This window comes from Stenella coeruleoalba, assembly GCF_951394435.1.
Source record: "Stenella coeruleoalba genome assembly, chromosome: 8".
NCBI classification, from domain to species: domain Eukaryota; kingdom Metazoa; phylum Chordata; class Mammalia; order Artiodactyla; family Delphinidae; genus Stenella; species Stenella coeruleoalba.
Window position 1 is genome coordinate 37,445,101 of NC_137154.1, and position 24,331 is coordinate 37,469,431.

The following is a 24,331-nucleotide window of genomic DNA, read 5'->3' on the forward strand; positions in this document are numbered from 1 at the left end:
TGAGTTATTTTTGTGTATACATTTATTTTTACATGGTAAAGGAAGTTACAGCTTTTTTATAGCATACAAAATGAACTTAGTTGTATTAGCCAGCCAGAACGAAATAATTAGCATACGCTTGATGAAAAGAATCACGGTTTCTAAACACAATAAACACACATCATACATTCTTTTGGACCAAATGGCAACTACATAATAATATACAAGGCAAGTACTGGTACATCAGAGGTACCAAAATACCTTATTTGATGCAGTGACTTAGGAATTACAAAAAATAAGTATCATCCAACATTTGGATGCTAAATAAAAGAGCTGAGGGGCTAAATAGTGGAGTCACTCTTCCCTCCTTCTTTTTTCTGACTTTTACGAATTTGAGTGTATTCAAGAGTATGACGTATTTAATCCTGTAACTAACCACTCTCTCTCTTTCGATAACTTCAGAATGGTAGTTTTAAGCAACTTTAAAACTTGCACTCCTTCTGAATTTCCCAGAGAGTTTCTGCACCCTTTTCAGACAGGCCTCTTCTGCAGAGGTCAGCTTTACCTTTATGAGGTCTGTAATAACATTCTCGCCCAGGATACACGGAACACTAAGGTATATTCATTTGTTCAATAGTGGCCCTGAAAGTAAAGACTTAAAAATTATTCCTTTCTCCTTTCTTCTAACAAAGGTCTGCAATATGAGAAACAACAGTTGCTGGGTGAACTGAGTATTTAACGGATTTGTAGTATGAACTGTGGCAGAAAAAGATACAAGGAAAGGGGACTTCTCTGGTAGTGCAGTGGTTGGGAGTCTGCCTGCCAATGCAGGGGACATGGGTTCGAGCTCTGGTCCGGGAGGATCCCACATGCGGCGGAGCGGCTAGGCCCGTGCGCCACAACTACTGAGCCTGCACTCTAGAGCCCACGAGCCACAAAGAAAAAAAAAAGATACAAGTAAAGAACAATTTAAAACAGATGACTAGACATATTTATTGTTCAAATTCATCTGCCATCTTCCCACATAGGCCCCAACCTCTTGCCATGTTTGCTGGGACCAACCCTCCTTTTCCTTGCCCCCAAACCACTTCCTATCAGGGAACCCACTTCAAAATTCCTATTACTTTATTCCCAGTGATTTAATTCCATTTTACTTTAACTTCTCCCATTCCAACTAGCAGAGGGATCTTACCCAGGCCCCAACTTCCCCCTCCCCAGGAGACCAACTGCTAATACTTCTGAGATCAGTGCTTCTTTCTTAGGTCTCTTCACTGGACCTCATTGAAACTGCTAGAGAACAACTCAAAATGTGGCAAGACCTACCACAGTGGTTCCCAATGTTACTAGATATTTGTAGAGCTAGTTCACTCAGTTAAATAATAAAGATGCAATAAGACCTTTATCTAATAGAATGTATAAGAAATACCACACTAGGCCAGGACAAAGGTCTACAAAGGTAGGCCTCTTCCTCCTCTACCACCATCCCTTTGTCTCTGTCTCTTCAGCAGCAGCAGCAAAGAACAGATTTTAGGTAGAGAGGTGCTTCCATAAGATCAACTTCAAACATTTTCTTCAATGCTCTTTTACCTCTATCTTATGTTGATATTAAATATTTTTTCAAACATAAATATCCTACCTTACTCATGGTGGAAACTGGATGCACTCCTTAGATTCTTCAGAATACTTTCTGTTAAATCAACACAGGTAGGGCAACACCCCATTTCTTTTTAATCACCTCACAGCCACTGTGGAGTTGGAAGAAATCATGAACATAAGTTAATTTTAGAAGAAATACTTGTCTTTGAACATCCATATTGCGGCAGCCTGACAATGCCACAAATCTGAAATGTTTCCATCAATAATTTCTCCTAGGAATTTCTTATAGGAGTTGGTTATGTAAGGTAGGAAAACAGTTATGACGGTAAGTACGGAGATCCAAAAGTTAATGTGAAACCAATTTTACTATCAACTGTAAAGAATATATAGCAACAATTAGAAAAAATACATTGTCAGTTAACAAGTGAGTGCCTACTATATGGTAGATACTGGGTTAGGCTCAGCAGTGAGTGAGACAGACTTAGTCTAGTCCCTAACTGCTTAAGAGTTTATAATGTGAATATGATCACACCAAAATAAAAGTAGAAGTGCTAAGGAAAGAAAAGTCCGGCAGATACAACAACATATACTTAAAGGACCCAAGTCTCATCCCTCTGGCACAATTCAGGCTTACAGCTAACTTCCAAGGTACTGAAAATACAAAACATACTACCTGGGGGGCTTCCCTGGTGGCGCAGTGGTTGAGAGTCCGCCTGCCGATGCAGGGGACACGGGTTCATGCCCCAGTCTGGGAAGATCCCACATGCCGCGGAGCGGCTGGGCCCGTGAGCCATGGCCCCTGAGCCTGTGTGTCCGGAGCCTGTGCTCCGCAGCGGGAGAGGCTACAACAGTGAGAGGCCCGCGTACAGAAAAATAACAAAAAAAATAAACAAAAAAAACCATACTACCTGGCAACCACTACTTTGCGGACATTTTCCTTCTGCTCAGGTCTTTATCAGTTCCTTTATCTGAGTTCAGAACCTTTGGAGAGACCACAGCAATGGTCACTCCACTCCACACAGGAACTAAGAAAAAGATACCCCCAAATCCATTCATTACATAGTATTATATAACAGGTGGTGGTTGTTTTTTTTTAACCTTAGCAAAACTGTTACAATTGCCCTGAGTGGTTTACAACTAGGAACACTCAACAAAACTATCAAAAATTCAGATGTCTAAGCCCTACCCCAAATCAGCTAAATCAAAATCTTAAGGGATGGAGCCCACAATTCTATCGTCTTGGCAGAGATTCTCCAAACAAGAAAGTGACAGTTTTGAAATTTTCAACTATAAATTATTAAGTTTTAACTTTTATCACTTCAAGTCCTTTTCCATAGTCAGGGGTTTGTATTAGATCGATTTCAAGGGTTCTTAGCCAGAAGAAAGTAAGATAAAAAGGACTGCTATCATATTAGCACCCCTCCTCCTCTTCCCTTTAATTTTCTCCAGTTAATAGGAAGAATTCATGTTACTTGAATTAACAATACTGACCTTTCTGAACTAGAGTATCCCAAGTTAAATGTAAACTACATCTTGTTACTTAGTGCTGTGTTAAGAAAGCCTTATAATCTTAATTGTACATATATGTAGGATTGTAGTAACATTCTCATTTTTTTCAAACTTGTATTTCTGGTAAGTTATTTTATTATAAAAATAATGTGCTAAAAATTAAAACACTACTAAAAGGACCTAAAGTAGAATAAAAGTCCTTTCACCCAGGAGGTATTTTACTTCATGATTAAATATATGATCAGTACAGTCTAAATATATTTCAGAGAGTGTGCACAGCTCAGTGATACTTTTAGGCTTACCACTTGAGTCTCTGTGCTCTAAAAGGAAAAACCATGACAGCTTTCAGAGTGGACACCAAGCCTCTGCCCAGTCAAGAAATGGAAAGGGGCAGTGGACAGATTACAGCCACTCCCAATAACCACAGTTTTGGGGAAATGCTCTTAACTTCCATGCTACAAAGTTAAGATACCCACTGAGAAGAAAAAATTCAAGACAGAAAAAGTTCTCACTTTAAATGATAAACTTTTTTACGTTTATCTAAATTAAAACTAAGTCTGATGTTTCGCTGGGGGGAACAAAAACAGTTCTCTATCCAACTCCAGTTATACCATAGTTTCAACAATATCTACCCAATAGAAATAAATTATGAAAACCTTTTGTTGCTACTTTGTATAGACATTTGTGCAGAAACACACACATTCATTCATGCCATTAAAAAAAATTTAAGAAACACAAATCAATATCCCTTATCAAGTCTTTGAAATAATTTTTCTCAGAGAATAATCCATTTAGAGCAAAAAGCTTAGTTAAGAGGGAAACAGAGAAACAAGTATACATGGAATATAACTGTCAGGCAAAACATAATCAGGCCTTAGTCCCACTAGGCAAGGGAAAAAAATTTGGCATAGTCTGATGTTTTGGGTATGTGAACTATTTTAAACATTATTTTATCAGAATTTTTTTCTCATTGAATTTAAAAAGTGGTAACTATTAGCCAGAAAGTTAGTGCAGATACAATAATGGCAAACAAAAGAGAATTTCAAGCATTACTAAGGATACACAGAGATACTACATAATATATGAAACAATCCAACAATACATAATAATCATGAACTTAGATGCAACTCATTGAAGTGGCCTCAAAATATATTGGAAAAAAATCGGGAAACGCTAGGTGGATTTGAGTAACTACCTTTATCAGAAACTGACAGATCAGTAATAATTAAAAATTTGTAATTTAGTAAAACTAAACCAAATCAATAAGTGTGAATAGATATAGAAAGATCATCCAATTAAGTCCATTTCCCACCCCCCAAATACATAAAGGAACATTTACAAAAACTGTATTAACTAGGTCACAAAGGAAGCCTTAACAGATTTCAAAGAGTGGATGTTAACCTGCATTTCTCTGATCTCAATTCAGCTATGTTAGAATCAACCACCATATAACAAATTTTAAAATGTTTCAAAGCTAAAAGCATACTCTTGCTGAGTTAAAGAGAAAATAAAACTAGGAATTACAAAATATTTATACCTGAATGACAATAAAAGTGCCACAAAACAAAAGAAAAAGTGGTACTTACTGTTAAGTTTATATTCTTAAATGCATTTTTTTAAAAAAACAAGAAAGATCAAGGATAAAAGTTACTAACCATAAAGTAAAAGGAAGTTTTAAAAAATAAGCAGAAAGTAGTAAGATTAAAAACATCAGTATCAATAAAATAGAAAATAATTCTTGGGGAGAGGAGGACTAATAAGTTAGAAGAACATCTAGCAAAACGAGGGCACAATGTCCCCAACAAATAATATTAGGAAACAGGAGAGGTAAGCACAAATACAGTAAAGGTTTAAAAAGTCATAAAATATGAAACACATGCCAGTATAAAACTTGGATGAAATGGACAGCTAGAAAAATTCCTAAAATGATTTAAGAAGAAATGGAAAAATCTGAATAAACAAATTACATTAATGAACTTTTAACAAAAATCTAGCCCCTCACCCTTTCAACTGTTTTACAAACAAGTTATATCAAAATTTCAAGGAACAGTTTGTTCTTATGCAACCTATTTTATTAGAGAACAGAAAAAATTTTTTGGTGGGGATATAGTAAAACCTTGATACCGAAACTGAGCAAAGACCAGATAAAAAATAGTAAACTCATATTATTTATTTACACAGATACACAAGTACTAAATAAAATATTAGCAAATATACTTAAGTGGGGTTTTTGAAAAATACTTCCTGACCAAGGAAGTTTTACCCCAGAAATGCAAAGATGGTTCAATATCAGAAAATATATTAATATATTACACCATGTGAGATTTAAAGAAAAAGATTATTTGAATTGTACAAAAACCTGATGAAGTTCCAAATCCATTAGGGTTTAATAAAAGTAAAATTCAACAATCTAAGAAGAAAAGGAAACTTAACCTAAAAAGATATCTATCAAAAATCCAAAACAAACCACAAATAATGAAGAAAAATTAGAAGTATTTTCATTACAGTCAGGAACAAGACAAGGATATACCCACTATCACTGTTTCTATTTAACATCTTACTGGAGATCCTCCCAGCCAATGCAATAGGACAGGAAAAGGTAAAGGTCTTAAGTATAGAAAAAAGGCCTTATTTGGAGATGGTAGGTCTAATAGAAAATGTCTGGTAATTTGTAAACTATAGAAACTAAACATCAGAAAGAAAACAAGAAATAACAGAGACTTCTGGGAGACCATTAAACATACCAACATGCGTTATAGTAGTACCAGAAGGAGAGGAGAGAAAGGAGCAAACACATGCAAAGAAATAATGGGTGAAACTTTCCAAATATGAAAAACATTAATCTGCACATTCAAGAAGTTTAAGGAACTCCAGGTAGGATATACTGAAAGGGATTCTTACTTAGACACACCATAGTTGAACTGTCAAAAGCCACAGAGAAAATATTGGAAATACGAGAAAACAGACTCACTGCATACCAGAGAAAGAAAATAAGTTAACAGCTAACTTCTAATCTGAAGCAATGGAGGCCAGAAGACAGTTGAATGACATTCAAAGTGCTGGAAGAAAAACTCAACCAAGAATACTATATGTAGCAAATCTATATTTCAAAAATGAAGGCAGAATAAAGACATTCCCAAATAAATAAAGATTGAGAGAATTCACTGCTAACAGCCGACCTGCCTTACAACAGATACTGAAGAAGTTTCAGGCTGAAAGGAAGTGATACCAGGCAGCAATTCATACCAACATGAAGAAAGGAGCACTGGTAATAGTGAAATATAATTTATTTATAAAAATGTGTGTGTGTGTGTGTGTATACATACATACACACACATACACCTACCTCTTATTTAAAACACAACTGCATAAAACTATATAAAATTTATTGTTGGGCCTACAAGATATACAGATAGAAGGTATTTGACAACAACCAGAAGAGGAAGGGAAAGATACTAGAGTAGAGCAAGGAAGTGACAGCAGACAGTAACTCAAATCTCGACAAAGAAATGAATACCAAAAATGAAAAATAAGAAAGTTAATATTAAAAAGTTCATATATTTTTGTCTTAGCTTCTACAAAAGACTTAAGATTATATAAAGCAACAATTATAACACTGTACTGTTGAATTTTTAATACATATAGACATATACAACAATAATAGCACAAAAGTGGGTGAGGGATTGATGCTACAATGGAGCAAAGTTTCTATATTTTATTGGAATTAAGTGTGCAAAAATGTGAAGTACATCCAGGTACCTTAAGCTGATATTGTAACCCCAAGAGCAACCACTAAAAAAAAAAAACCCTCAAAAAACATAATTTAAAATTAATTAAATAATTAAAATGGTACTTTAGAAAATGCAAAAAAAGTCAGTAAAGGAGAAACCAAGGAACAAAAGAAGACACAAGACAAACAGCAAAATGACAGGCATAAATCCAAACATATCACAGTAACAGTTAATGTGAATAAACAGTCCATTCAAAAGGCAGAGATTTTCACACTGCATAAAATGAGGTCTAACTATATTGCTCTCTAGAAGAGACACACTTTTTTTTTTTTAGTACTATCTGTATTTTGGCGTCATTATCCTATTTTAGTTTTTTTTTAAATTGAAGTATAGTTGATTTACAATATTGTGTTAGTTTCAGGTGTACAGAAAGTAATTCAGTTGTATATATTTTTTCAAATTGTGTTCCATCATAGGTTATTATAAGATATTGAATATAGTTCCCTGCACTATACTGTAAATCCTTGTTGCTTATCTACTTTATGTATAGTAGTTTGTATCTGTTAATCCCATATCCTTATTTATCCCTCCCTACCTCCCTCTCCCCTTTGGTAACCATAAGTTTGTTTTCTATGTCTGTGAGTCTATTTCTGTTTTGTAAATAAGTTCATTTATGTCATTTCTTTTAGATTCCATATAGGAGTGATACCATATAATATGTCTTTCTCTGTCTGACTTACTTCATGTAGTATGATATTCTTCTAGGTCCATCCATGTTGCTGCAAATGGCAATATTTCATTCTTTTTTAGGGCTAAGTAATATTCCATTGTATATATGTGCCATATCTTCTTAAACCATTCACTCAGTATGATAATCTCTGGGTCCATCCATGTTGGCATTATTTCATTCTTTATTTCATACACACACACACACAACCACATCATCTTTATCCATTCATCTTCAGTGGACATTAGGTTGTTTCCATGTCTTGGCTATTGTAAATAGTGCTGCTATGAACCCTATACGGGTGCATGCATCTTTTCAAATTATAGTTTTCTCTGGATATATGCCCAGGAGTGGGATTGCTGGATCATATGGCAATTCTATTTTTAGTTTTTTGAGGAACCTCCATTCTGTTTTCCATAATGGCTGCACCAACTGACATCCCCATCAACAATGTAGGAGGGTTCCCTTCTCTCCACACCCTTTCAACATGTTATTTATAGACTTTTTAATAACAGCCATTCTGGCCTGTGTGAGGTGATATCTCATTGTCATTTTGATTTGCATTTCTCTGATGATTAGTGATGTTGAGCATCTTTTCATGTGCCTATTGGCCATCTGTATGTCTTCTTTGGAGAAATGTCTATTTAGGCCTTCTGCCCAATTTTTGATTGGGTTGTTTGTTTTTTTGTTATTGAGTTGTATAAGCTGTTTCTATAGTTTGGAAATTAAGCCCTTGTCAGTCATATCATTTGCAAATATTTCCATCCAGTCCATAGGTTGTCTTTTTGTTGATAGTTTCCTTTGCTGTACAAAAGACTGTAACTTTGATTAGGTCCCATTTATTTATTTTCACTTTTATCTCTATTGCCTTCGTAGACTGACCTAAGAAAACATTGGTACATTGGTACTCTGATTTATGTCAGAGAATGCTTTGCCTATGTTCTCTTCTAGGAGTTTTATGGTGTCATGTCTTATATTTTAGTCTTTAAGCCACTTGAGTTTATTTTTGTGTGTGGTGTAAGGCTGTGTTCTAACTTCACTGATTTCCATGCAGCTGTCAACCTTTCCCAACACCACTTGCTAAAGAGACTGTCTTTTCCTCACTGTATAATCTTCCCTCTTTTGTCACAGATTAATTGACCATGGGTGTGTGGGTTTATTTCTGGGCTCTATTCTGCTCCATTGATTCATATGTCTGGTTTTGGGCCAATACCACACTGTTTTGATTACTGTAGCTTTGCAGTACTGTCTGAAGTCTGGGAAGGTTATGCCTCCTGCTTTGTTCTTTTTCCTCAGGATTGCTTTGGCAATTCTGGGTCTTTTATGGTTCCATATAAATTTTAGGATTATTTGTTCTAGTTCTATGAAAAATGTCATGGATAATCTGACAGGGATCACATTATATCTGTAGCTTGCTTTGGGTAGTATGGCTATTTAAACAATATTAATTCTTCCAATCCAAAAGCATGGGATAGCTTTCCATTTCTTTGAATCATTTTTGATTTCCTCTATCAGTGTTTTATGGTTTTCAGCATATAAGTCTTTCACTTCCTTGGTTTATTCCTAGGTTGTTTTTTTTTTAATGTAATTTTAAACAGGATTTTTTTTAACTTTCTCTGATATTTGATTGTTAGTGTAGAGAATGTAACTGATTTCTGCATATTAACTTGTATCCTGCTACCTTGCTGAATTCATTTGTTAGTTCTAATAGTTTTTGTGTGGTCTTTATTATTCTCTACATAGAGTATCATGTCATCTGCAAATAGTGACAGTTTTACCTGTTCCCTTCCAGCCTGCATACCTTTTACTTCTTTTTCTTGTCTAATTGCTGTGGCTGGGACTTCAATACTATGTTGAATAGAAGAGCTGAGAGTGGGTTTCCCTGGTGGCTCAGTGGTGAAGAATCCGCCTGCCAATGCAGGGGACACGGGTTCGAGCCCTGGCCTGGGAAGATCCCACACGCTGCAGAGCAACTAAGCCCGTGAGCCACAGCTACTGAGCCCACGGGCCACAGCTACTGAGCCCATGTGCCACAACTACTGAAGCCTGTGTGCCTAGAGCCCATGCTCTGCAACAAGAGAAGCCACTGCAATAAGAAGCCCACGCACCGCAACGAAGAGTAGCCCCCACTCGCCGCAACTAGAGAAAGCCCGCATGCAGCAACAAAGACCCAACGCAGCCATAAATAAATAAATAAATTTTTAAAAATACAGTAATTTGGCTGAATATCACAACCTAGATTTCTGAGTTCCAGATTCATAATCAGCTACCAGCTACCTGTTTGATATCTCCTGAGTATCTTTTCAGATATCTCAAATTTAACATGTCCCAATTGGAAATCTTGGTTTTTCTCCCCCTAAACTCAACACTCCCTCCTACTTCCTTCACTGACTCCCACCTCCTTGAGAGCATCACAATCCAGGTAAATGGAACTACCATCCAATCAATCGCTCAAGGTAAAAATCCAGAAGTCATTTTTTACTCTTCCCTGTCCCTCACTATACAAAATCTGTCAGTGGTCCTGCATGTTTTATTTCCAAAGTATATCTTAAATTTGTCCACTTTGTGCATGCACCAGTGAGGAGTCTAGTACAATCTTGGAGGGTTAGTCAATAAAGTACTGTGCTTTCACTTCAGCACCCTCAGCAATCCGGAAAACAGCTCAGATATGGAAGTCTTTAGTTTGTAAAACTTGGACTTACACACTACGATTCCGCAAATTATCTTTTCATATACGCTAGTATTTAAAGAAATCTTCATTATGGTACACACACTGATTATGCAAAATACATGTTAAATTAACAAAACAGGAAACTATTCTGGCTATATCGGTAGTTTAGAGTTTAATGCCCATTATTTTTCTCTACCAAGTTACTAAACCCACCCCCCCAAACAAAAAAAATTATTATTCACTGAACAGCCAAAATAAAGGTGACCTGGATTGGAAACAATAATCACTTTGCAGTGGAGACTGTGTTAGATAATACTGGAAATCATTAATTTAAACACGAACACATTTCTCTGGATTAAATCAAGGTATGTTTCTCTTTATGTGGCCTGCACCTGCTGTGATAATCACTATGTTGAGTTTGCAGTGACAAAGTAATCTGAGGAAAGATTTGAATAGAAAACATTATGGGAGAAAACATCTAAAATTTAAGTACACATTTCCTGTCCAGCTCAATCACCACACTTCTTACTAAAGAGTGAGCTCCCTCAGATCTTCTACAATGCCCAGGGCACTCTTAATTTTAGGAAATTAGTACTAAATTTTCCTTGTACATTTGTTTTAACAACCTCCTAACATACATACCTCTTGCACTTTATAGAATAAAAGGTCAAAATGTACATTGTTCTGTGAATGAGAATGTTTACTTAGAGATAGATGTGGTATGAAAAGACCCTTGAACAGGGAGATATTGGTTCATTCATTTGTTCATACAATTACCTCCTGGGTGCCAAGTAAATAAAGTACAGTAGTTAAGAGCTTAGGCTTTTGAGTCAAAACAAAGGGATCAAATCTTTACTCCATCACTTTTATTTAACCTTGATATGCAGATGCATCATCTATGAAACATCATAGAATTGTGCTGAGGTTATTAAATAAAATAAAGTGCTTTAGCTCAGTGGCTGGCACAAAATGGGCAATCAATTAATGATTACTGTCATGATAATTACTATTACTGCTGCTCACAGGAACTCAGTCTGGTGCTGTAGGAAGCCCTGTAAACAAATTAAGTACAACCTAATGAAATCTGAACATGTTATGAGACTACAGGGTAGGGAGCAACCAACTTTATAACAACTGGGGAAGTCATGATATAAAGATATGATTTTCTTAGATATTTATTAATGTACTATTAGAATATTTATGGTATTTAGCTATGATAGTAACCTTTGCTGGAAAAAAATATTTAGGATTTTCATGAAAGGGCTGCCATGTTGCAGATCCACTGTCTCACCCATCAATTTGCCTTCATCAGCATCCACAAAGGCAAGTTCATCACTCAAGCCCTAAAAAGACATTAGTCAAGTGGGAGAGGGGGCTTCTGGATTAACTGGAGAATGAAAGAAAATTCTTACACTGGCAATCTATATCTACCTTATGAATTATCAGGCTCAGGGAAGACATACTGAATCTGTTCAACATGTCATCATGATATAAAAGTCCAAACAAGAGATACAAGCTACAAGGAGGAAAGCTTCAGCTCACAATTAGGAAAACAAACAGAGAAGCCATTTAATAAACAGAACAGTCTCTGAAGGCAGTGAACACCTCTTCAATTTAAGTTGAGGCTGCACAATGATAAAGAAGGGATTCTGTAGAAGGAATTTCTCACCGGACTACGAGCTCCTAGAGAAGAGGAAGTCATTCATTTTCACTCATCTGGTGCTTAGCATTAACCTGGCACATAGAAGCTCAATAAAAGTTTTTTCAATAAATAGGTTAAAATATAGGGCCCTTTCCAACTCTAAAATTTTACAGTTCTTTTATCAAGCAATGTTACATGCAAAAAGGAATCAGTACTATATATTTCTAGCATGCTACTTCATATGTAATAAAGGAGGAAAATTATATATTGTATTTGCAAAAGAAACTCCAGAGGATACATAAGAAACTGACAAATGGTTTCCTAAAGTGGAATTTAGGGGAAAGGTTGGACGGAAACAGGATGAAAGTGTGACTTCTCTATGTGTATCTTTTTTTTTTAAAAACATCTTTATTGGAGTAAAACTGCTTTTCAATGGTGTGTTAGTTTCTGCTTTATAATAACGTGAATCAGCTATACATACTATGTATCTCTTTTTATATTACTTTTATTTTTTAACCTGTGAATGTATCACCTTTTGAAAAATAATGTTGTAAATAACTACATATTATATTTATTATATATTATTAAATATATAATATTATTAAAATCTTCACTGAAAAAAACCAATGGCTTTGAGCTAGTACTTAGAAATAAATGATCAAGTATCCATAATTTAAGTACATGTCCAACTTATATTGTTGGATCTTTTTACTTTATTCTAATTAATGGAAATTTAAAGTGCTTGGCTGATTTGATTATAATTTATTAGCCTAGAAGTCTAAACTGTATCACAAGGAAAACGCTGTTGCCTAATGAGATGCCAATGCTTTCTGGATACTCTAAATTATTTACAGAGATTATAGTAGCATGGAGCAGAATTACACTATTGATAAAATTACCTTTGAAAGATAGTTTTTAAAATGTTCTGTGTAGAAATGAGCACACCTAGCATTCAGATCTTGGGTTATAATATCATACTCCAATAAAAGGAATCAGGGCTCCTTGGGGGAAAAAAAAGGTTGATTTACAACTGAAGCAGAAAATATATGACATGAAGAAGCTGCAAGATCTTATATGCCAGAAGCTACAGAAGTGCTCAAACTAAACAAAAACCCTATGTTGATGGGGGTATGTCAAAGGGACACAGTAGTCGACTGAATGAGCTCCCAACGGCCAAAGCTGGAACGACTTGAGAAACAAAATAAAGATGCGCTTAATTATAACCCAAAATATAAAATAAAATTCATGAGGCCATACTGATATTAGTAAATGACTGAATGAATTAATAAAAAGGAGAGAAAAGACAAATCTCCCATGCAGAAGAAACCCAAATAATTTAGGAAGATACTCTACTCCCAAGGAGAGGGAACATAACTCCCCACTCCCTAAGTGTGGGCTGTACAGAGACTTCCTTCCAAGGAGCACAGCATGGAAAGACGGAAAAAAGAGTAACTTTACAGTAGAGAAACCTAACAGTACCTCAGCAAGTGACTGACGTCAACATCAACTGTAATAAATCATGTTGATAGTATGTACTCTGGAAATGATGTGATGAAAATGCTACCTAACCTCTGTGTCTTCCTCCCCAAAATCCATTATTTCAGTCTCACTATGAGAAAAACACCAGACAAATTCCAACAGAGGAGCATTCTACAGAATATCTGACCAGTACTCCTCAAAAGTGCCAAAGTCATCAAAAACAAGGAAAGCCTCAGGAATTCCCTGGCGGCCCAGTGGTTAGCATTCAGTGCGTTCACTGCCAGGGCCTGGGTTTAACCCCTGGTCTTGGAACTATGATCCTGCAAGCCGCGTGGCGTGGCTGGGGAAACAAAAATACACAAGGAAAGCCTAAAAAAGAAATTGTCATGGTCTAGAGGAGTCTAAGGAGACATGAATGACTAAATGTAATGTGGTATCCTGGAAGGGATACTAAAACAGAAAAAGAACATTAGGTAAAAACTGAAGTATGGACTTTAGTTAATGACAATGTATTATGTATATATTATCTATATACACTTATCTATTCAGGTAACTTGAGACAGTCTGTGGCTTTTTTCTCCTCTATAAAATAGATCTAATAATTACTTTTCAGGGCTGTTAGATAATGTATACAAAGCATACTGTTATTCTCATTATAATCAATGTTGTAAACGAATGTGTTGGTTTTCATGTATGTGTATTCTTCTTAGCAATGAGGACACTGCTGACAAAGGCATTATAGCTGGTAGGACAAAATGAGTCATGAGGAACTCATATGATTGCCTGAAGCAGCAGGTGACAGTACCTGATGCTCTCGGTGCCTTATGTCATTTACACGTGAAATCCAGGCCTAATCCTTTAAATCCAATAAATCATGCCAGGATTAAAGGCTACAGAAAGGTAGCTTGAAGAAATCTTATAGATATTCCATTAATAAAAGCAAATCATAGCTAAAAGAGTTTATTATGATTTACCAAAACGTTATGTGTTCAGATCAGGGTAATATTCTTAGAAAAGGGTCAGATCTTTTTAGTCCTGTGTCTCTCCATTAAAAGTGGAAGCTAACTTTATTAGCTACATCAATACTAAGAAAACTAAACACTAAAACTAACCTAACATGAATAAAGAAGGAAGGGAAATAAAAATAGAGACCAGGAAATGGGAGAAAGATTTTTAAAGGAAAAGGATTATTGTATTTGTTACTAGTAGGACACCTACCACAACTGACAAGTTGCACACTCGTTTTCTGCCACCTATTTCTCCAGTTGTTTTACTTGTGAGCAGAGTTTCCTAGGCAAGCAAAGGGGGACCTCATAGTATCACCACATGAGTGAAAGTGAAATGTCAAGATGCTTTCACATAGAGACGCTTCTAACACATAGGATACCATCATACGAACTAGAAAAAGCAGCCCCCTCTGGGTGGAACAATTAGAAGAGAGCACCTGTTCCTCTGGGTTAAGCCAGCAGGAGCTGGATAGGCCCCCACTCACCTCTTGAACTAGACACAACCTGCACAATGGTATGTGGTGGCCTTGCCTGCAACTAAGGAAAACTTGGCTAACCCAATGGCACAGAGCACATAACTTACTTTTTCTGGGGGGGTGGGGGAAAAGGTAGATTTTTAATAACTGCTTTTATCACCAGGTTAAGTCATGCAGTTACAAAGTAGTGAGAAATTTCTGAAAGGATATTATTGTTAAAAAGACTCATTCTTACATAAATAATATCTAGTACTTCATTGGGACAGTACTGTTCAAAAGGTCCTGACCAAACAACTCCCAAACAAAACACAACCTTAGGTTGTTTCCAGCCCACTGGGAATGAAGCCGTGCGCGGAAAATGAGGCCTGTAAAAGACGACACAAAGTCAGGGCGAGTCAGAGCCTTTGGTAATGCTCAGAGCCGCCAGCCAGACGCCAAAGACAGAGCTCAAGTGGTTTCTCCTGAGACACTCTACTTGAATTACTGTTCAATTAGTCAACACATCTTCAAAAGAGAACAATTAACATGATAAGGAGATGACTGCATTCTTTGGGCTGTATGTCATAATTGTGGTTAGTAAATTCTGACAGTCTTAACAAAAATAGTCTCCATCATTTGCAGGTATGAAATTCTCTACCAGGCTTTTTATTTTTGCTGGATGACAAAATGCGATTGACAAGCTATAAATGATACTGTTTTATGTTATAAAAATACTAACTTTTTTCATTTATTATATTTACAGGCATTCACTGCTTGAGTCAAGGTTAGGCTTAAGTGATTAAAGGCAATTTTATTACAGCAGCATGTATTTATTTTATTCTAAAAGAATAAAATGCATAAAGAGAAAGTTTGTGTGTAACCTCTCAAAAATTGAGCTATTTTGCTGATGTAAAATACCAGTAACTCACTTGAGGACCATGCTACCTTCTGAAAATGCCATATACCTGCTTCTTACATGTGTCAAAGCACTTGATACTTGTCCAGAGCTGAAGCGGCAAGCTACCGACTGCTCTTGGACAACAGGTGCTTCCCTGGGGCTACAGCTGACTGTTCTGGGAAGCAGCCATGGAGCAAAGCAGCACAGGCAGATGGAAAAAACCTTTTTATTTAAAGGCAAAAAGCCCAAATGGCTCTCTGGCATAGCTAATTTCTACTATCACGAATTCGCTTATATATGATCCCCTAACCTTAATTTTTTTTCTTCTTAAGGGGCTGATTTGGATTAACTTGTTGAGAATGGCGTATAACTTACTTTTAATAAGATGCACAGGCCATAGCAACTGATCCACTTCCTTACTGGGATGAACGGCCTCTTCTGAAGCGAAAATCTTAGAAGTCACGCTTGACAGTCGCCATCTTGAGGAAAAACGGCAAAGCCGCAAAGCCACTTCCGATTGATCTGGAATTGGTCTGTAGTGAGAGGGGGCATATAGAGAACTCCTGGGCCCCGGCGGGTAAGGAGGCGCTGCAGACACACAGGGAACGACAATGACCAGCAGCCCAGCATCCAGGAGGCAAACCAAGGGGAGGAGGAGGAAGGTGGGTACAGTGAAGAGGGGTTGAGAGGGAGTGAAGGAAGGAAAAGGGTCTCCCTCCACCAAAAATGAGACCTACCACCGGTAAAGTTATTTCAGCCTTTGCCCTGAAGCCTCTGCTCTTCCTTCCCTCCGCCCCCCGCGCCCCCATTCTTCTCCTCCCCCAGCTCTTAGCTCCAGGACCGAGCCCAGGGTCCACGAGCCCACAGTCCCCAGGCTCTGGGCCTAGGACGTCCAGGCGCGCGGTACTCCTGGCCACCCTCACACGGGTGAAGGGCCAGCCGCCCCTCAGGGGGATGCATGCCGCCTGCAGGGGACCCAGAGTCAACGCCAAGCAAAAAGCATACACTCCGGCGGCGCCCACTCTCCCGCTAGCCCGCAGCACTCCCGCGGCCCAGCTCATGGCCGCCCGAGGAAGAGGAAGAAAATGGAGGAAAGCGGAGGGGAAGCTGGTTGAAGCTCAGAGGAGGAAAACCTTTGGCTACTGAGGCTGCGTAAGGCGGCGCCCAGCCCGTGCGGACCTCGCGGGGGCCAAGCGCGCCAGGTGCAGGCGCGAGGCCAGGAGGCGAGCCCTGAGGCACTGCGCCTGCACCTGTTGCAGGTTGAGGTTGCTGTGGCTGGCGGGCACACTGAACTAGAGGGACTCTGCTCTCAAACGGAGTGTTCCTTGCCCAGAGAGGCAAGGAACACCAGGGAGCCCAGGTAAATTTATTTCTAACGAAATCTTGTCTAGATGTATCGGATAAGGGCTTTTCGACTCTTGATTGGGAATTTTTCACCAGGGCCGTGGGAGAAAGGGATCTCAGGGCTACTGTTTACCACCCCAATACGAGCTGAAGTAGAAAAAGCATTTAATTTAAACCCTCTATGCAAAGGAGATTTTTAAATAAGATACAAAACCCTAAGAATTTGATCAGGGCAGTGCTAATTGATAACCATATATACAATTGAAAACCATTTCTACAACTCATTATTTATGAAGTCGTTAAATGTAGAATCTAATAAAATCCCCCTCTCATCCGTTAATTGGGGATGAACCAAGGTTTCCACTTCTCTTCTCCCACCACATTCTACCCAAACTGTTTTCTTACTCATTTGTGAATCATAAAACATAATACACATCTGACAAATTCTTTTACAAAATGTACAGCACTGTTTCTCAGCCTTTTTTCATTATCTTTCCCTCAAGAGCTTCTTCAGACATTAACCCTAATCGTTCAGCTCCCTCACCTGCCCCCACAGCATGAGATTAAATATTATGGAGTGAGACTTTTGTCTGGTAGCGTTGAGCTTTGGAGAGCCAAACCCTTGTAATATCAAAGGTTTTTTTCACCAACCCCCCCCCCAAGAACCAATTTTCACCCCCTTGGGGCAATATTGCTCCAGCTGAGAACACATGATGTACAGCAGTTTTATTTCCTAGAATATTCCCTGTAGAAAGTATATTTTGAAGCTTTTTGATCTCTGCAAGGATCTCCTAAAATGAAGCTTAATTTGGTGTAAGAGAGGAGCTTAAAACGAGGCAAAATCCACAGAAGACTCCCCTCCCCCATCCTAACTAAACTCTCATGACCATATTTTGTACATTCAACGGAAAAGTTGAAAAAAAAGTAAAGACAACAAAATAATGGGAAACTAATTATGTTCAGTAATAGATGACTGAAATGAAAGCTATTAAATAGCAAGAATAACAGAGAGTGAACCGTAACTCTCTGACCAAATGGGTTTGCCTCCACTAGAGCCATGTAGGTCCTCAGGGTCTGCATATATGCCTTCTAATTTTTCCCACTGGTCCTGTCCTAGTCTAATTTGTAAATTACCTTGGTCCTGATTTTTTAGTTTTTGTTTCACTGTGTATTTCCTATAGCTGCCTTAAATTCTTTGTGGAATCAAGGAAATATATATTTTTGTATGAAGCACATGCACTCCTACCTTGGACACCAAGAGGGAGCTACCAATTGACTGTTACCAAGCATCCATCAATAACCAGTTAGATGAGGTACCCTAAATACTCACTGTGAAATACTTGAGGGCAGAAATCATGTCATACTGAACTCATAACCATAACACAGCAAGCATAGTAGTAGTTTGCTAAAAGAATAACCTAGAGGATGGTCTAAACTCCCTGTGTAGTATTTCAACAGAGGGACCAAATCAACTATTTGAGTTTATATTCATTGGTATAATACTTGCAGGGTTGAAGATATTTAATTTTTTTATACCATGAAGTTATATTTCTATTTTCCTTCTGATATACATTGTCTTAAAAATAAGTACTTAGTAAAAATTATATATAAACACATAAAGTTAATGAAGCAATATAAAGTGAATATGCTGGTGCCCTAATGGAGGAAAGCACAAAACGAAATTTCAGTACTAGAAATTCTGTTGTTTTATGAGAAGAATCATAAGTTCTATATTAAATGGGTTAGTATACATATTCTACTAAACCTGAAGACAACTTTTACATATATGACATACTTCGGAAGTATAACTTACATCTGTACAGGTTGAGTATCATTAGAATAGAGAAATAGAGAAATTCCTTTACCATTTCCTTTTTCTAGCCTTGAGAGGCTGGAGTTATGTCATAGGTCCAATGTTCTTTTATTTTTGAAAGATCAGGTGAAGATACTTTCAAAATGTAAAATATACAGTCTACTATCTTCTGTTCTATAAAACATGGAACATTAAAAGGTTTTAAAATATCAGGTCTTTTTGGACATCCCAAAGTGTGTTTACACTCTTCTTTAAAAGGGCCTCCTCCTCAGAATTCAAGTTAACTTTCACAACATCTGAGACACCATTTTGGCCCAAGACACAAGGGATACTGAGAAAGATTTCTTCTTTTATTCCATATAAGCCCTAAAAGGCAAAATTAGGTTATTATTCAGTAACCTGATATGGAAAAGCAGCTATGCAAGACGGCTTCAGAATAAGAATATACAGAGAGATTATGGAGCTCAAGAATCATTCGGAGGGCAGCAGAGTGATCGTCAACAGTACGAAGAGCATCCTAATGTCCTATGACCATGTAAGAACTTGTGTTTAATGACATGAAGAATGTGCCAGATGCCTTCAAAGGGGCCCAAAAGGGCACTGTCTGTTTTACCCCTTACCCTTGTCATATTTCTTCCTAAGCGGAAGAATGCCATGCAGTCTGATGAAGGACTGTGAGATCAAGCAGGCTGTGTTTGGTGTAAAATAATCAAGAGAACAGTGAAGGCAGAAGCAGGAAGTGGCTGGGCAGGCTCTACTTTGTATAATCTTTACATGAGGGGATGCCACTGAGTTTGGACAACAGATGCTAACAGGTGGCTTCTCAAGCTTCCAGAGGTGAAGCCCCCGGTGGAGCCTAAGCTTCCAGGTACTCACATGCTCAGCAGGGTTTATGTAATTCCCCCGCTAGTCACCAGTGGAATGTACTCCTGCCCTCCTGGCTACCACCTGGCTTCTATCCAGGACCTTCCATGATGGACAGGGCCATGGAACGGGTGCAGCCATGGCCACCACCCTATCCTAGGGCCACGGAGCCTCCCATCAGCAGCCCTGATGTTCCCTCCACTCCTGCAGCTGAAGCCAAGGCTGTAGAGGCAGCTGCTAGAGCCTGTTACAACCTGGGTAACCCACACAATGCCTACATGCCCACAAACCAGCCTCCACCTCCTCCCTGGAAGGTAGGAAGACCCAGTAGACCTCTCACACCTCTCTGCCCCCTACCACCCATTGCCTTTTCTTACCCCAGAATGTAGGGCTGGAGGAGGCGATGGGAAGGTCTTGTTGTTCCTCCAGGTGTGCCTGTAAAGTTACCAGGAACCAGCGTTGAGAAAGGGAGAGGCTCCTTGACCCTGGAGTGGTGCCTCCCAGCTTCCCATAATAGTTCAGAGCCCACAGGCACTACTCAGCCAGGCTTCCCTCTCACCGTCTCTGGGGCTCTCCTCAGGAGCTCAGCGTTCCTGCTTTACTCTAGTGGCCCACAGAGGGACTCCCTATCCACCTTTTCCACTGCAGTCCAACTCCCTCATTTTGGTAGCCACTTTATACTCAACCTCCTGATCTCCATCAGAACAGCCACATGTCTTCTCCTCAGGGTCCCCTGCCAGGCTCTACTCACATTCATTCCACTCTGGTCCATGCCTTGCCATGGAAGGCCACTGTCCCACCAGACTGTCAGCCCACATTCCCCTCGCAGCCACATTCCAGCTGCAGTCACACTTGCCTGCCCCCGCTTCCCTTTCCTGTCCTTGGTCATTCTGTTGCTCCCTCTGTGTAGCACAATACCTTTTAGAGCTTTAACATGAGCTGCCAGGGGTTGGGCGGCATCAGGAACAAGGCAGCATGGCTGGGGCAAAAGCCCTCCTGCCTTCCATGCTGGTGTTTCAGGAATTTGCTCTCTCTCCTTTCACTGCATCTCTTCCTGCTAGAAAGGGCTTCTTGGATTAGAACTGGAAATGTATGTCCATGCCATTATGCCATTTGGGGGCTGCTGGGTAGACTGGAAACAAGGGCCCTGACCTCCAAGGCTGCCCTGGCCTAGCCCTGTGTACTGCCATGACCTGCTGCCCCCCCCCCTTAGCCTATCCTCTTCCCTTTAAGCGTCATGCCTGGTTGGCAGTATGACCCCTGGATGCACTGAAATTTGCTTCCTTTCCTCATAGACTGGCCGTGAAGTGAGGAAATGGTTATTTAAAGAGAATTCCCTATTTATCTGACAAAAAATCAAGTTAATATATTAATGTTAAATAAACTCTATTGGCAACTTTATTTGCTGAAAATGTGAAGTAATAAAAATGAAGTAACTGGGAAAAAAGATTAAGAGCATACAAATGATTTTGCTCTTAATGTCAAATGTTTAAGTATTTCCCATAAACTATAACTCATCCACTGATTTGTTCAGTAAAGACTATGAAATTCCTGTATTACTCAACCTCTTTCCAGGAGCGTTCATTTGACACCTCCCTGACTCTTCTTCAGGAGCCCTCTGGGGGTAATTGCTTATTCTCCCACAGCCCTTTGTATCCTCAAAAGAGGAAGAGTGTAGAATCCACTGTATACCCCTCACTGTCTCTTCCAGATTATTAATCCCTTGCTCTCTTAAAAACAAAAACAATTCCCCCTATTTTTTGAGGCCCATCTTATTCAGCTTTTCTTTCCTTTCTAATGACCGTCTACAAACCTCTTGAGTATTCCATCTCATTCATAAAAGACTTTGACCCTAGCAATCTTCTCTCTCTATCCCAGTTTGTGCCATTATCCTTGGTGGCTTCATTGTCCATGTGGATAAACGAACTAATTCCCTTTCTTTCCAGTTTCTTGTCTTCTTTAGCTCATGGGACCTTCTCCCACCCCAAGTATCTTACTCTGAACCTTGTTATGAGGTTCCTCCATATCCAATTTATATTCCTTTCTTGTAACTCTTTTGCTACACCCTAAGACCCTTTGCCTATTTTAATTTTTATAAATATTTCTTAAATTCTTTATTACTCATTTTCTTTTTGTAATTTATTCATTTGTATGTAGATAACATTTAAGGGCAACAGTCTTGAATTTGACTGTGACCCTTTAGCAGAATGTCAAACTCATTTTTAACAAGTATAGACACCAAAACTACCTACACCTCTATCTCTCTCTCTGTCTTCCTCTCTTCTCTCTCCCCCTTTAACACTCCACAAGTAAAACCCAAACCCAGATGAATTCAGTTATCTACTTTCTCCACTCCTGCACTCAGGTCCCTAGAGAAAACCACACAACAAAGCTGATCTTTAACTTTTGTCAAAATTAATACTTATCTACCTCAAGCATCCACCTGACAGTAATTCTGCCTTTATTTTTTTGTCAAATTCTATTTCTCACTATCTACAAAGGTGATTTCAAATCTTCTCAAACACCTGACTTTTCTATACCTCCCTTGGCTTTCAGTAGATCATTTTGTCTCCTTTCACTAAAAAGAAGTCATCAGATGCTTCCAATGCCAAACTTACAAACCTATATGATTCACTACCTATCTTCTCTTTGTTATCCCCTATTAAAAAAGATAGTTGTCCCTCCTCCTTTCTGGGACTAATACCTTCCCCAATGCTCTGGATCCCACCCTCTCTGCTTATTACTTCTATCTTCAATATCTTCTTTACATCTTATCTTTTAAACAAAAAAAAAAACCTGCCTTGCCCTGATTTTCCTCTCCAGTTACTGCTCTCTGTCCTTAATTTCACAGCCACTTACCTCAAAAGAGCTATTTATACTGGCTTTACTTTCTCCAGTCGACTTAAAAGGTTCTCAGCTGGAGGTGATTTTGCCTTACCAAACATTCCCAAGGGACATTTGGTAATGTCTGGAGACATTTTTTTTTAACATCTTTATTGGAGTATAATTGTGAAAATAATTCTTATTTTCTACAATAAATATGTATTTTATTTTTGCATTGCCACCAACAGTGATCTCGGGTTTGGACTGACCGTAAAACTCAAAGGACAAAGAAGTTTTAACCTAGCTCTTATATAATTTTGAGAAAAGGATCCAGGACAAGAAACACACAATGTACAGTATCATTATTTGTATCAGATGGTCTTGCAACTACCTAGGCACGGTTTTAAGGCCCCAGGACTGCACACAACACACTCGGTAGCAAATTACACTGATGTGTAAATGGACAAGCTCAACACAGGAAAGTTGGGCCTGCACTACACTTATTGTGGTGTCCTGTGATTTGACTATCAATCCAAAACCAGGGGCACTACTAGAGGGTAAGAGGATTGATGTCAAAATTAAAATTAACTTTCAGATCCTCAATATAACCAAGACTCTGTGGGGTAAGTAAAAAGAAAGGAAGGAAAGTTTTGCCTAGAGATTGATTGACTAGTGGTGTATGAGTTGAAGAAAGCTTTGCAGTAGATAAGTGGGGACAAATCTTACCAGTAGAATCTGGATGACAGGTTTACCCTCTCAGGAATTAACAAAATGTCTTGAGAAAGAGAAGAGGGTTGAGAAGAAAATGGCTAAAAACATAATCCTTTAGTTGCTATTAACCATCCTAATGAAATTAAAACCGCTGGTGTAAAAGGGAGGATAGAGAACAAGCAGTTTCAAGGCTGGTATTTTAAGACAAAGACTGACCCATGCTGTAAACTAAATGCTCTATTCAGAACCTGGAAAGACAGCCTATTAAATCATGATGTCACTCCCCTGCAATTGTTAGTTAGGCACTGGAAAATCAGAGGCTATAACATAAAAGAGTTGAGTCATTTTTAGATAAGTACTAGCAGTATCCTGAGGATTCTTTGTAACTATAGATCCTCTGCTAAATGAACAAGGGGCAAATAATTTAATGCTGGACATTGCATTGTTGAGAGGACTAACTGGAATGAGTACTGATCTGTAATGTGTTGCAGTGTTTGGTATTCAAATCATACAGGACTACAGTGGAAAATGTGATCTTAATCACTATTCCCTTATAGCAATAGTGTTTCAAATGAAAAAGAAACTAGCAGTCCCTGTAGTACAATTATCTGGGATTGGGCAGACAAAAGCCTAACACTGTGACCTCCCTATAAAGATGGTCTACTCCATGACATCTGGAAACCAGTATTGGCTAAAACATGTTCCTTTGTGGCTGGGTTATAACTGAGCCACCAGATCAGTTAGATTCCTGCATTTACTGGGAAATGGTCTCTAGTGGTCCCTGTAACTGGAAATATATGGTACAATATGTGGGTAAGGGACATTTTTGTTAAGATATGAAATGATACTGTAATATTAACATATGTTTCATTTGCTAGGCATTAATTTAATCTCTTATCCAAAGCTATGTGGCATAACAAAGGTTTGTAGGTCCCCTTAAGGAAATCTAAGAAAATGAAACATACCAATAAAAATTATCACAGTGAAAAGATATTTTGGGATATTGACCTGAAACTTCCAATTGATGTGGAAATAGTTTGACTAGAAGAAGAAATAAATTTGCTTTAGAGAAACTGAACACA

At 38.4% G+C, this 24,331-nt stretch overlaps 1 protein-coding gene and 1 pseudogene across 2 annotated transcripts in view; one reads left to right on the plus strand and one right to left on the minus strand.

The window, feature by feature from the left end:
- Positions 1–24,331, minus strand: part of LOC307189793 (uncharacterized protein) — a 47,165-nt gene that overhangs the window by 2,719 nt on the left and 20,115 nt on the right. Inside the window, exons 3-4 of the mRNA XM_079928258.1 lie at positions 16,070–16,282; positions 1,616–1,724 (exon numbers count right to left, since the gene is read on the minus strand). Coding sequence (XP_079784384.1) covers positions 1,711–1,724; positions 16,070–16,282 — 227 coding nt within the window. The 3' untranslated portion in view covers positions 1,616–1,710. The remainder of the gene's footprint in view (positions 1–1,615; positions 1,725–16,069; positions 16,283–24,331) is intronic.
- On the plus strand, positions 18,699–20,514 carry LOC307189792 (WW domain-binding protein 2-like; annotated as a pseudogene). Its single transcript has one exon. The product of its transcript is annotated as a WW domain-binding protein 2-like (transcript).